We start from the raw sequence: 14,426 nt of genomic DNA, 5'->3' as shown, positions 1-14,426 counted from the left end.
GTGCTATTAAGATCTCCTTTGTTAAGGGTACAAACTTTATGAACTGAAAAATCAGATTCAATTGTTCTTCTGTTTGAAATAATATAGATATTGTGTGATTGTTTACAATAACAAGATACTGCCTGTCAGTGATGCTCTAAAGCAGGTCTGTAAAGCATATGACTCACTGATGGGCCAGGCCAAAGAACTCATTTTACTGACCTCTCTTTCCTCACTACAGCACATTACTGGCATGCTGCCAACCACTACAAGGTCGAAAAGTGCACCCAGCACTTGAAAAAATGAGAGCTCTAGTTAGACGTCACACATCAAATGCCCGAGCAGCTAAAAAAGCACCAATAGCTATAGCTACCGATTCTGCAATTCCTAATTCTGCGTCGCCTGCAAAGGCTCTAGACTAAAACACCTTTTCAAATGAGAATATTTAGAAAAAGAAAAAAAAAAAGTGGGCTTGGTGAATGGAAAATAAGAAATTATTTTTTTTTTAAGTGGCTATATACTGACAAGTGATATGGAGGTATTAGGCAGCATTGGTTTAAGGACTTCAGTCAGTAGTTACTAGCTGATCAATTGTAAGTGCTTAACCCCACAAATCTCCACACTGAAAATTCTCTACTGATGGCTGCACTGTAATTGCCACATATTAAGTGATCAGCAGCGGCATCACTATACACACTGTTGTTCAGAGGGGGAGAGGAAGAGGGAGTACAAAGAACCCACACATGGCAATTACCATGCATTAGCAGTTCAAGAGTAGGAATCGTGTGACCCCACAGCAGGCAGAGCAGTAATGGTAAGTCATAGGCAGTAATGGTAAGTCATAGGCAGATCATACTGAAATTAACTGTGAAGATCAGGTAAGAAGTTGCAATTCTGTTTTGAAGCAGTTACAAGATGTACAACAGAATAGAAGAAGCAGGAAAATAGGATTCTTTAGCATGGGGAGCATGGCCTCAAAATAATTTGAAGACTTAGAAATCTTACTCATCTGTGTGAACTACGTACTCTGAATAAATGAGCTACCTCCAACAGTATGAACAGGAAGTGACCAGAAATTTGCTGATGAAATGAGTAAATGGGAACAGAACCATGCAGTGCAGATATTTCATTTTTTTTCCTGTACTGCATACACTGGTAGATTGGGTGGAGGGGGTGGTGTTAATATAAGAGATACATAGCATATTTTGTTGCTTTATTTTTTTTTATTAAATGATTATCTAAAATAATTTGCTTGCATTAGTTTGCCATTCCCATATCCACTAACAAATGGAACTCTGGTAATTAAATTCACTAATTTGGTTGCATTCTGCAATGGTAGGAAGTAATAGAATCACAGCATAGTTAGGGTTGGAAGGGACCTTTAAAGGTCATCTAGTCCAACCCCCCCTCTGCAAGGAGTAGGGACATCTCCAACCAGACCAGGTTGCTCAGAGCCCCATCCAACCCGTCCTCAAATGTTTCCAGGGATGGGGCATCCACCACCTCTCTGGGCAACCTGTGCCAGTGTTCCACCACCCTCAGTGTAAAAAATTTCTTCCTGATGTCTAATCTAAATCTACCTCCCTCTATTTTAAAACCGTTACCTCTCATCGTATCACAACAGGCCCTGATGAAGAGTTTCTCCTCATCTTTCTTGCAGGCCCCCTTTATGTATTGGAAGGCCACTATAAGGTCTCCCCAGAGCCTTCTCTTCTCCAGGCTGAACAGCCCCAACTCTCTCATCCTGTCCACATAGGAGAGGTGCTCCAGCCCTCTGATCATCTTTGTGGCCCTCCTCTGGACTCACTCCAACAGGTCCACATCCTTCCTATGCTGGGAGCTCCAGAGCTGGACACAGCACTCCAGCTGGGGTCTCACCAGGGCAGAGCAGAGGGGCAGAATCACCTCCCTCGACCTGCTGGCCACGCTCCTCTTGATGCAGCCGAGGACACAGTTGACTTTCTGGGCTGCAAGCGCACATTGCTGGCTCACGCTGAGCTTCTCATCCACCAGCACTCCCAAGTCCTTCTCCTCAGGGCTGCTTGCAACCCATTCTCTGCTCAGCCTGTATTCGTGCTTGGGATAAAGCACAAATTAAGTGCCTTAATCAGAACAAGAAATGCTTTCCTTTAACTCTCCATTACCTGTGGAACTGACAAAAATACAATGTCTAGTTTTGAAAATTGCCAGGTTTGATGGCAGTAAGGCTAGCTGCTTACTAAGAGGAAGCTATGTCAATCAAAAAACACAAAAGCACAGGTTTTTTTCTGGCCACTTACTCCTGAATCTCAAACCAATTATTGCTCTATTTTACTGTCTGGGCTACGACTTATGCCATAGCAGGTAAACAGACTTTGCTCTTTAAGCCACTGAAGACCAGATGTAGGTTTAAGTGCAGAAGTCTCAGCAATGCATTTGTTTTATCAATAGTATTATCTTACCACGTACCTCCTAGAGGTAAATGAAGACCAATTCAAATTTAACAGTGGAAGCACAAGTACATACTTTGCCTGTCATGCAGATATGTTTGTATTAACTGCATCTGAACCCTCTGTACTAGCAGTGTCCTCATGAAACTATCATAGTTGCCAGTGCAGTTGCATTAGCAGCTACATACATGCAGCCCCTGCTTGCATTTTAATTTTAGTTTAGTCTGTTCAAACAGTTGTTTCTGAAAACAACTTTTTCTGAAAAGAAAATACCATTCTCTTGCTCTGAGCACCCGACTCCTTTCAATAACCTCTAAACCTAAGATAAAATACTTTGGAGGGTGGTATTTAGAAGAAGTAGAGCTATAATGCAACTTATTTCCTGACACACTCGTTCAGCTAATTGTACCTAAGTAGGCACCTTGTTCCAGATGCCATAGTCAGCCAGTCAAACAAGTGACTGAAGCCATTAGCAGACAAGAAGGTACGGCCATAGATTTCAGAGTACAACTTCTTGCTATGCCTTTACAGGCATTGTAAAAGTAAGCGATAGAGTGCTTCTGGGACAGAACCATTTTTATGCTCTGCATCCACACAGAACCAGAGACAGTGATACGAAAGCCAGTCTACAGTGTTTCACTGCAAATATAACGCAAGTTTCCAAGACATCTTAGACTTGCTACAACAACTTCCCAAGTCCTCCAAGAAAGCAGTTGTACTAACAGATTTTTCACAAGAACAGGCTAGAAATATTTGATCTCATCCCCAAGCATTCTAGCAACTCTGTGGCATGATGAACAGAAAGAACCATCCTAGAATGAATAAGTGTATAACCGTGAAATAAGAATCAGAAGCTCAGATTACAGAAAGCTGATAATAGCAAGGGGCAAAGTGTGTTATAGTCCTCCTTTCGGGACTTGTACAACTACAAAAAGCAAAAGGGGCATACTCTAATTTACCAGCAGTAACAAAAACATCAAGGATACGCCAGCATACATAGCAAGATGATTTAATAGCACAGTACCACTGAAAGAGAATATTCTTATTTCCCTCTTTCAGTCTGAGAAATTGTTCTCTGCACTTACCCTGTCCTGGGCTACTCTTTTCATCAAGGTCCTCTTAGCCTATTAAGTTCGGTTTTATTGACTAAAATGGTAGACAGTAAATCCAACAAAAAATAGTTTCCTGCCATTTTGGTAAGTCAAATCAACTTACAGAAGTATTTGAGTGTCAGAGTCAGTGCATGGGAGGAGACCCAGACAGCACAGCCATCAAGAGGAAAGGGAAGAAAGAAGGAAGAAAAACTCCTTCCTTCAGCAGGAGCAACAAGCTGTTAGAAATGGCAGAACTGGCCATGAAAGCCTGAGATAGCATCATAACTTTTCCTTTTTCTTGATCCTTTACCCAGCTGATTCAAAAGTAGTAATACATTAAAACACATGAACACAAAAATTCACTGTCTGCCTCTCTCCCCACCAAAACTTCTTAGGATTAAACATACCTGCTCACCTAGATGCCCTTCAAGATTCAAGAACAAAGCTGTAAAGGACAAAGTGAGTCACTGCGTTCTACAACCCACAGAGCCAGGCAACCATGCCACAGCACCACACTAGATTTTACTATTAAAAAAAAAACCAACAACCAAAAAACCCAAGATACATGGGAAAAAATAATTCAGTTGTGAAAACAGCTATTTAAGAATATGTTTCTTTACTCCAAAATTAAAGTCTCTGAAGTTCAAGTCTTTGATTTTTCATATTTGCAACTGACTTGGCCTTGAAAACCCCGGTTTTACGTGCAGTTCTCGCTAGATGATACAAAGCTTCAGTGTTTGTACTCTTCAGGAAACAGTATGCTCTTCCAAAATACAATTATTTAAGAGCAAAATTAATTTGTGCATTCAACAAAAGCATACAGATAACAACACTTATGTCTGCACATGCTGTATCTCTTAACTTCATAAAAAAAAAACCCAAACCAACAAACTGTACATCGCTTTAGTTCATTACGTTGTGCTCTATGGAATTACTGCACTAGAAACGTTAAGAACAACATCTCGGACCATGTGTGTTAACTCAGGCATTGAAGAGCGCAGTGCTTGCAGGCTAGACTCACTTTTTTTTTGCTGTTTTGCCGGAATAAAGCCTCCATACAGCAACAGAGAAGAAAAAGAAAAAAAAAATTAAAGGGAGAAAAACGGAATTTCATTGATACGACAATGACTTCGAAGCAAGGGCAGGCGAGTCTTTTAAAAGCCAGTTTTACCCGAAGAGGACTAAACCGTGGCGGTCTACTCGCCCACCCCCATGTGCACCCCGTAACTAACCGTCGGCTCCGTCCCGGGGCCGGCACTGCCCTTCCCGCCGAGCGGGGAAGGCCAGCACGCTGGCAGGCGGGGCGGCTTAGGCCACGCCGCCGCCGCGGGCTCCTCGCCCCGCTCCCAGCCCCGATGCTGCGGGAACGGCCGAGCGCGGCCCCTTCCCGGCGCCCCCCAGACAAAGAGTGCGGCGGCGGCAGCGGGGGGCCCGGGGCGGGGGGAGGACGCGACCCCAGGCGCATTCCTCCCGCCGCAGGCCAGCTCTCGGCGGCGAGGCGGGCGCCTTCCTCCTCCTCTTCCTCCTCCCCCCGGCGCCGGGACGGGGACAAAGGAGGAGCGGGAGGGCTGCCGAGCCCGGCTGCGGGGGTCTCGCCAGGGGCTTCTGCCCCGCCGGGGAAGCCTTCGCTGGCGGGAGCCCCGCCGCCGCCTCCTCACCGGGCATCGCCGCCCGGGCCGGGGCTGAGGCGTGCGCCCCGGGAAGAAGAGGGGCGAGAGCAACTCGCCGGGCGGTGGGGCCGGCGGCGGGGCCGCCCGCCTCAAGGTGACACCCGCGGCCTCCCCCGCTCCCCGGTTGCTGCCTCACCTGGCACCTGCAGACGATGTCGGCGTCCTGCGCCAGCAGGTCCACCACCTTGCCTTTCCCCTCGTCGCCCCACTGGGCCCCCAGCACGACGGTCACCTTGTTGCCGGGGACGCGGGCGGCGCACTCGCCGTTGGGGATGGCGGGCGCCGGGGCGCCATGCTCCGCCATGGCTCGCGCTGCCCGCGCCGCTCCAGGCACATGCGGCAGCGCGCGCGGCGGCTCCGCTCCCCCCGCCTCCGCCTCCTCCCGCCCGAGCAGGAGGGCGGGCGGTGGTGCCGCTGCCGCGTCCAGGTGCCGCCGCCTACCGGCCCCGTTAGCACCGCCTACTCTCGCCGCTCCCCGCCAGGCAGACCCCTGCCCTACCAGCGGAGCCTCATTGTCCCGCTCCCACAGCGAAAACCAGAGCCGCCGCTCCCGGTGGCTTTTTTCCTTCCTCTCCCCTGCAGCCGGTCCCCGCGCCTCACAGCCCGGACTACGTTACCCAAGGCGCCGCGCGGAGGCGGGCGCGGAGCATGCTGGGGCTCGTAGTCTTCGGGGGCCGCACCTGTGGCAGGACTGTTCCTTGCCGCGGCGCCAGGCCGTCCCGGTTGGGGACCGGAGAGGGGGCGGCTGTGGGGGAGCGGCCGGTGGCGGTCCACTGGGCACCGTTGGCCTTGCTGTGGCTGGATGGCGGCAGCGGCTTGTGGAGGTGGAAGAAGGGGGCGAGGGGCGGTAAGGGGAGCCGTGAGGGGAGGCCTTTGTGCGTCGGGTCTGGCCTCGGCTCAAAATGTCCTCAGGCCGCGGCCCGGCGTTGGGTGGCCGCAGACCCTGTGTCCCTGCCCCAGAGCTGGCTCTGTGCGACGCAGCAGCCCGCGGCCTTGCGTGCCACAGGTGCCCCCGCCCAGTTCCTGAGGCAGAGCGGGCGCCTGTGGCCCCTGCCTGCCCGCGGGTCTGGGTGCTGGTGCTGGCTCCGCGTTCCCCCTGGGGTTACATCTGCCCTGGCTCCTGTCACCGGTACAGACCTGCAAGCGCATGTTTGCAGTGCATCACAGCTTTGCCTATCCGGTTAGTTTTGCTGGCTTAATTGTACAAATGACAATTAATGTTTGTAGAACCAGGGGCTAAGTGTAAGAGGCCATTTTCTCCAAAGACAACGAAACATGGCCCCGAGCTTATTCATGAGGAAAAAAAAATAATGGAAAAAACCCATAGCAGAGAAATGCCTTCATCATGCATACTTGAGGGTTTAGAAGTGGAACTGATGTCTCAGTGGCTGTTTTCATTCTTTCCTGCCTCATAGAATCAACACCCCGGGGGAAGATTTCTTTTTTGTAAAGTAGTTATTAAAAAGACATAAATCTGAATGATGTCATTATTGCTAAGACAGCTGTTCAAAAACCTGAGTCACTGAGCAGTCACAATCTGCAGCTGTCCGGTAGGTTCTGGAGTTTGATGTCAGTTGCTTCTTCACTCCTTCAGGTTTGCTCTGCCCAAGAATTTGAGGATCTGTAAAAGCCACTGGAGAAAAGTGTAACTGTGTCTTGTAAAGCTAGGGAGATATATAGCAGAAAATTAAATACAAACTTGACAGAGAGCATTAAAAAAACCCCTGAAAATATCTAAATCCTGAGTGTCAGTGTAAAGAGATGCTATGACAAAATAGTAAGTTCAGTGCAAAGATGTTGAGCAAATGGTACGAGGCAATTGTGTGTATACACTTCAAAGAGCAAGTAGTTTCTTAAACATTCTGTATAGTCCATAGTATTAACGTTTTTGTCTGCTTACACTAAAAAAAAACATAGCCATGATTTCTGTATCACTGCACAGAGCTTGTGGGAAGTCACTAAAAGCCACAAAGAGCTGCTGAAGTAAATTTCTCCAGTCTTGCCAACACGATGGCAAACTTTGTTTAGGGTGCTCACTTCTGAGGCCATAGATCATCTCGTAACTCCCCAAGCAATGGTCTAGATTAATATTTCAGGATATGATTTTCCAGTATAGCCGAATCATATTATCATCTCCATTGCCAACTCAAATATTCCCTCAAATCTCAAAATAAATTTGATCCTGTCGTTGTAACATCCTAGCAATGTGGTATTAGTCTAATGCCACTTTCCAAAGACGTCTCAAGTACATAAATCCATTCTTCTGCTATCTTTATTTCATGTAGAAGAGTTTTGAGATTTATGTTTTGGTATGTTTTCTTGCTAGTTATAGGGCCAGTGAACTCTTCACTTTACAGAAAGCCTGTAAGTATTTAATGAAGATCAAGCTAATCAATTCTGATTGGTACTGCAAGGTTTAGATTTTTTATTTAATATATGGTATTATGGATCCGTCATTCCTCCAGTCTCTTTTCTTTGCCAACTAAGTGGAGGCTTTCATTTTGTAAAAGATACTAAATACTCTATTGACATGATTCACTAACTGTATTTATAGTATAGTTCTAAAACATAGTAACTCTTGACTGAAGTACAAACACAACTGGTGTCTAATGCCCCTTGTCAAAAACAGGCATTTTCTGTGCTGTAAGAGTTTCAAATAAAACAGTGCAGAATCTCCGAATTGCACTTATTTTGGTTTATTTACTATAAGCAAGAAAACCAGCAAGAGCATGCAGTGTTACAGTACTGTTTTTTCCCTCTAACATGTGCGGACTATATTAACTTTTTTTTTTGCTGTTTGAGCAAACTGAATCTGCTCTGTGAGAGGTCAGGTGGGCATTAGAGATGGTTCAAAGTGACAAGAGTTCATATTCAAGGAATGAAGGAATGTGACTGCCTCTTCAGGCATTAGCCAGCTGGTATATGGGATTAACTTTGTAAAACTGAACCCATGGTAAAAGGGCGCTTGGTCCATGGTACAAGTTTTCTGTTAAAATTGGGTCTGCCTGTGACAATGATATAATACTCCGATATTTTACACTGAAGTCTCATCTACTTTAGAACAGTGGTTGCAGAAAAGTGGTCTGTGGGCCGTGGTTAGCTAATCTGCTGGTGTCCTGCAGAACTGCGTTAAGCATGAAAATGTTTGCATTTGTCACATTAATCTAATTAAATCATTCAATAAAAAGTAAATTAATTTTACTTCCTGATTATTTATAGCATCTTTAGGGCATTTTCCTCTTTTAATTTGATGTTAAGATGTACAGCGGCTCAAAAAAACAGTGTGTGTTGATAGTGCCATAACCAAAAAAAGTCCAAGAATCACTGTGCCAGACACGATTGGCATCTGTAGCACTTCAGACTCTCCAGAATGCTGTCAGCTTAGCTTAGGAGGAAGAAAAATCATTATACAGTTAGGACATACATAATTTTATTTGAACAGTGTGCTAATGTAATTGATCCCTGCTTGTTGCATGTTATTACTGTTTTAAAATTAGTTTTTCTGGTTAAAATTTCCCTTAATTACTTTTGTTACATTCAATAATCTTTTTATAATTTTAAAAATGAGATTAAAAACATTATAATGTAATACTTGTATCTGTTGCCACAATAGATGTATTTGCACAGACTAGCAAGTGTTTTCAACTCTTCCATTAGATAAATCTAGAATATGAAGGAACTTCATTTATCGAGTAGGAATTTCCTGATGTACGTACTGCAGAACAAAAAAGGTAAGAACTTAAAAAGTCATAAACATCACCACAATAGCAAGATTTTTAATTCAGAGTGAATAGTTGAGATAATACGGGACACTTCTGAAATGTCATTGGCAGTTAACAGAAGTGAGTTTTTTACATGCAAGTGTAAATAAGGTAGCAGCTGACAAGATTGGAGATATGCAGGAAAAGAAAATACTTTATTTGAAAAGTTGTAAAGCTAAATGCTTTGCTTGGAAATGAGATTTGTAAATTATGATTTGCAAAGACAACTATTTTAGATAATAATACTTTAAAAAAAAGACTAAAAAAATTGCGAGTGAGTTCTTAAGATCTGCATATTCCATTCTTCTCTAAAAGAAGAGCAAACAAATTGCTGTCTTTACAGAGCAGAAATGAAACCAAGATTTCTGTATGTATGATACTGTAATTTAAACATTTACCTACAATATGTTAAATATTAAAATGAATGTTAGCTTTTATTACAGTGTTCTCTCCAGAATATCGTTGCTTCTTGTGATTTGAGCAGCAGCTTACCCTCCAAGGCAGGTGTAAATAAGTTCCCTGTTCCTAAGTGTTACAACATGTTAAGTGTGTACAAACATCCTGTGTTCTATCTCTGTCTTAGCCTTTGACAGCATCAGCCATTAAAAGTTTAATAGAATGCATGTGTGATAGATATTGAGCGATTAATTATTTGCTTTATAGAAAAATATAGGACTTTATAGATTTATAAATTTCTCAGAATATGTCTCTCTGAGTCAGGGAGAATGAAGAACTATGTAAGGGAAACACAAAAAAAAAAAACCAACCCTAATGAATGTATGAATCCTTTTTGTTGTTTTTATTAATGAAAACAGGATAACAAATATCACACAGTATTTCACTAAGAAATATCTTGAATTGGCTGAAAGCTTTTCCTTTTTCGTAGGTCTGGGTTTTGGTTAGAATAGTTCTCTTAGCAGAGTCATTGCAAAAGTGTCAGCTCAAGGAGAAGAGCACAGTAGCTCCAGTTTACATCAGCGTTATCTGTTTGAAAACAGCACCCTGGGTTCGCCATCTCTTGAAAGCGCGACAAGGGCTGTGGGTAAGAGCTAGTGCATCAACCAAGGTTGTATTTGCTTGTTAAATATAGGTTAGAATAAAGATTTTTGCCTGTGTTAACCTGTAACCCGTAATACCTGAGTCCTGATAAATCCTGAATTTCTTTTGCTACTAATCCTATCTGACATTTTGGGACAAGATAGAGTGAGACTAAACTGGTGAAGGCAGTGAAGTGTGACCTTAAGGGCAAGTGATCAGGATGTGCAGGCCTCTGAAATGACCCATACCACATTCTTAGAGAGCTCAGCGACTGGGAAATGTGCCCTGCCAGTTGCCTGTCATTAAGGCGTTTGTTTATATAGCTGTTGAGAGGGAGTCATCTTGTACTTCCCCAAAGTGTCACTGATACTGTACAGTAGCTAAGTTGTCTCACATACGTGTAAGAAAAACTTGAGCCAAAAGCTTAGTGAATATTTTACATGCTTTTAGGCTCAAGTTTCTCTCATATTCTTCTTTATTTTATTTTTTTTTAATTAGGTCCAATGCGCTTATAAATAATGCCCTAAAACTGTAATCATTCAGTACTAGAGATGCAAATTGTCTGCCACTAGAGCGCTGAACTGCTAGATTGTATTCTCTGTTTAACAGAAATGTGAGGGTTTTCTCTTGCACAAATTTATGAAGGGGAACCTGAAATCCTAAATTCTGAAGATTTAATCTAAATAGATTCTCAGATGCACATACCTCATGTTAACTAGTGTCAAACATTTATGTTGTGTGATGTTTATTTTTAAAATCATTTTAGTTCACCAAAAACAACACTGAACTGTCCATTTGCTGGGACTTACAGAGTAAGATCCAAAGTAAAGACTGAGGTAAGCTGTGAAAATAAATTGTGAGAAAATTAATTGTGGTTTGATCGTTGCGTACTCAGTGATGATTTGGATGCAAATGTCTCTCATAGCATCCCTAGTCTGTTGTGAAATGGAGCTCCAGAATTGAAAATACTATTTACAAAATAGCCCATCTTGATCTCTAAAGGTTGTGAAGGAAAACTTTCAAGTAAGAACAGAGTTTAGCTATAGAGATGGTTCATTTGCTTGCAAGATGAATCACTGAATTCTGAGATTTATGATAGCCTCTTTTATTTTATTGAAATATTAAATATTTTACACTTATGCCTTTAGCATCCAGTTACTCTGCTTGCTCTGCAGACCTATCTGCATCCCGTATCTTCTCTGGGGACAAAAGGCAGCTGCTTATCATATATAGCTGCAAAAAAACACGGCTTCCTCACAGTAGTTTTTGGAATGACCATTGCGTGTTTTTATACCAAATTCTGTAGTATGTTTTTAAAAAGTATGGGACAGTGTTAACAGATTTACATTCTTACATTACAATCTTACATTAAATGACAAATACAAAACTGTTGTGCATACATTATTCATTTTCTTATTAAGTTAATCAGGACTCTTAATTCTTAAATGGGTTTGTAATAATAGTATTTCCTGCCTGTTAGACTGGACAGATTATGTGGATACTGTCACACATTTCTACCATGTTTACCACAAAAAACTTGGGATTTTACTAATTAGGATTTTTTTCAGTATTTTGTAAAGAAGGCAAGTGGTGTTTTGGGATCTGAATTGTAATTGGTTTTGGATCTGAAGAAGCTGACGCTGAATCCTTATTGTGATCACTAACCAGAAGGAACTGTAGTATCTTTTAAAGGGATTAAGGAAATTTGCAATATCATGTTGAATCCTCGTTCATTAGATAAAACAGTTATAAAGAAGTGAATAGTATTGGATCTATGTCCCCATTTACACTTCCATTAAAGGTGTCACAGAAACATATGTAAACTGCATAAATGCAATGCATTCTATTCAGAAAGGCATTTAAAATAAAACACAAACACATTTCACATAAGAAACATCTTTTAATTTCATATTTTCTCTTACCAGATGGGATTGCTGCAACTAATGTCATTAACATCAAAACTCATTGTTGCCTATTTGTTCATGTTCTCTCTCTCTCCTTCTCCTATGACCCTTTCCCAGTACAAAACCTTAGTTCTCTCCCATTTTATGTTTCACCTCACCCTTTCTACCTAAATAATCCTAAATCCTACCTATGCGGTCATGTTCTCTTGTCACCTTTAATGTTTCGATTTCCTACCAGTATCTCTTGAGCCATTCCAGAATAGCTTCAGCTGTTCGAGTTTTCAACTACTGGTTGAACAAGAGGTAGCAAGTGCTGTGATGAGTCCTAATCTACATATGTGATTATTGACCAATGCTTTAGGACCTTGAGTTTCCCAGCATGCTTGTGTGTTTGTACATAGTCTCACTGAATTCAATTGGACTATTCATAAATCAAAGGTTTTTCTGTAAGTAATAAAGAATAATATAGGTGTATATATTGATACAAGTAAAACATTAGCACTAGGAAGACAGCATATCAAAGCAAAACATGTTTCTGTCTTCTAGACATCTGAGGATAAAGAGCGATATTTGCCTACTTCTGATAATTCTTTCATGTGGTATGTGACAGGATCTTCACAAACAGACAGGTAGGGCTTTTTTTCCCATGTAAGTATTTTTTGAAATAAATAAACAGTAACATTTTTTTTTAACAGGGATAATAATGGCCTGTTTGAATAAATGAAAAAAATTGACAGTTTGGTGTTTATGAATTTTGGATAATGTTGAGTATTGTGTGTGAAACACATATGGGTGAAATTGAGAACTCTTTTGTTTCCATATCAAATTAAAATCCATAGAAGGGGAAAAGAGCTTTTGTACTTAGTACATGCCTAAAAATGAAGGATATTGGCATGTGGATTCAGATGTAGCACTGAACAAAAGCGCAGCCAGCCGTTGCCCAAGGTAAGTCAGTGTTTCAAGACAGAATTGCAGAAGGCAGCTCATAAGCAATAGATTACAAAGAAAAGGGAGTTTTATTCCTCTAAAGAGATGGACTTGGGAGGACATATGTCTAACAAGTCTACAGGTTATTGAAGAACCTCCTACCTCGTGTAGAAAGCTGGGACGTTTGATTGGAGGGGCCATAAAGAAGTAACATATTTCTTGAAAGGAGTCAATTGTAGAAATAAAAATATTTTGGATGCTGCTGCGGTATTCCAGAAAGGGGGAAAATGAGGCAGAGACTTTATTCTTTTGTCTATGTATGTGTATTTATCCTGCTCATTAAAGTAATGATTTTTAAACCTTAGAACATAAGCATGTCTCCCTGCACACTAACGTCTCTGAAGAAGGCTACTTCAGAGTGAAGTTGCAGCTAAAATGCATGTGCTCAAGCAAATAGGAATTAAAAATAATTGAAGAGAAGGTGCCACTTGTGTCGAGGGAGAGTGCCTGCTCTTGAAGTGTTCTAGAGAGATCAAGAAAAAAAATGACTAGTGAAGCATAAGAGCACATATTTTAACATAGTCAGACCAGACTGAAACCCTAGTGGTTATCAGTCCAGGAAGCCCTACTGGAGTTACAATCACCTTGTACTCGGTAGCACTAGGAAAAGGGACAGGAAAAGACTGATGGTCGTGACAGTATTGAAAAAGTTCTGTAGATTTCCTGAATAAAGCCAGCAGTTTTTAGGCAAAACCAGTAACTTGTATTCTGCACCTGTCGTCCATGGTGTTTGCTGCTATTTGGCTTGCTTGACTTAGGAGGAAAACAGCTATAATGCTAGTCAGGAATATTTTTAACGGCATATTTTTGCTTATGAAATATGTATACAAAGTCCTATTTCTCTAAACATAGTAGAAATAGATAGCAGTAGCTTTATTTTTGACAGTTTTTTGACCCCTTTGGTAAGTCTTGAGTTACGCAAAGCATCATGGCTCTCAAAACCATGGAACTGTTTTATCTGTTTATTTCTACAGTAGGCTAGTAAGTCCCCTACCCGGATTTTTCTTCTCTTAACTCCAGGGTAAACTTTCTTGCATGTTTTCTGCTTTGATTAGTGTTAATGTTGCCTGAGAATGTCTTCCTACATTTTCCAGATATTACTGCAAAGAAGCACTTAATTGCTTTTGTTTTGTTTTGTTTTCCTGGAAGGAATACACTGAGTTCAGTTACCAAACTTAAAACAAAATATGACTGACAAGAAGCCAAAGACAGCCTTAGTAGCAGCAATCTCTCTTGTCATAGAATAATCATAGATAGGACTTTTTTATTCTACTTCAGTCACACTAGTTAGAATTACTTGTGTCTTTGCCTGAAAACTGCAAATTTAGTTTTGTAGTCCTATGGGATTTTTTTCAGCAAATTTGAAGATAATCAGCAGTTTTTTTACATTTTACTTGAGTGGTGATTAAAACATGCTTCCATGTTACAAACTGATCCTCATCTACAGCTTCTTTTTTTTCTGCTTAAACCAATGGATGAATTCTTGACCTCTTTTCAAGGCAGTGGATGTTTTAGCATTGACTTCATCATAATTAACATTTCAGCTGGGATGGTTAATGGGGTT

At 41.9% G+C, this 14,426-nt stretch overlaps 1 protein-coding gene across 1 annotated transcript in view; it reads right to left on the bottom strand.

The window, feature by feature from the left end:
- ADSS2 (adenylosuccinate synthase 2) overlaps positions 1 to 5,736 on the bottom strand; it is a 38,402-nt gene extending 32,666 nt beyond the window's left edge. Inside the window, exon 1 of the mRNA XM_086745355.1 lies at positions 5,309 to 5,736. Coding sequence (XP_086601481.1) covers positions 5,309 to 5,476 — 168 coding nt within the window. The 5' untranslated portion in view covers positions 5,477 to 5,736. The remainder of the gene's footprint in view (positions 1 to 5,308) is intronic.
- Positions 5,737 to 14,426: the final 8,690 nt, after the last annotated feature.

This window comes from Chlamydotis macqueenii, chromosome 3 (genome assembly GCF_036417535.1).
Source record: "Chlamydotis macqueenii isolate bChlMac1 chromosome 3, bChlMac1.mat, whole genome shotgun sequence".
Lineage (NCBI taxonomy): Eukaryota > Metazoa > Chordata > Aves > Otidiformes > Otididae > Chlamydotis > Chlamydotis macqueenii.
Note: the sequence above shows the minus strand (reverse complement) of the source record. Positions and strands in the feature narration are given on the sequence as shown.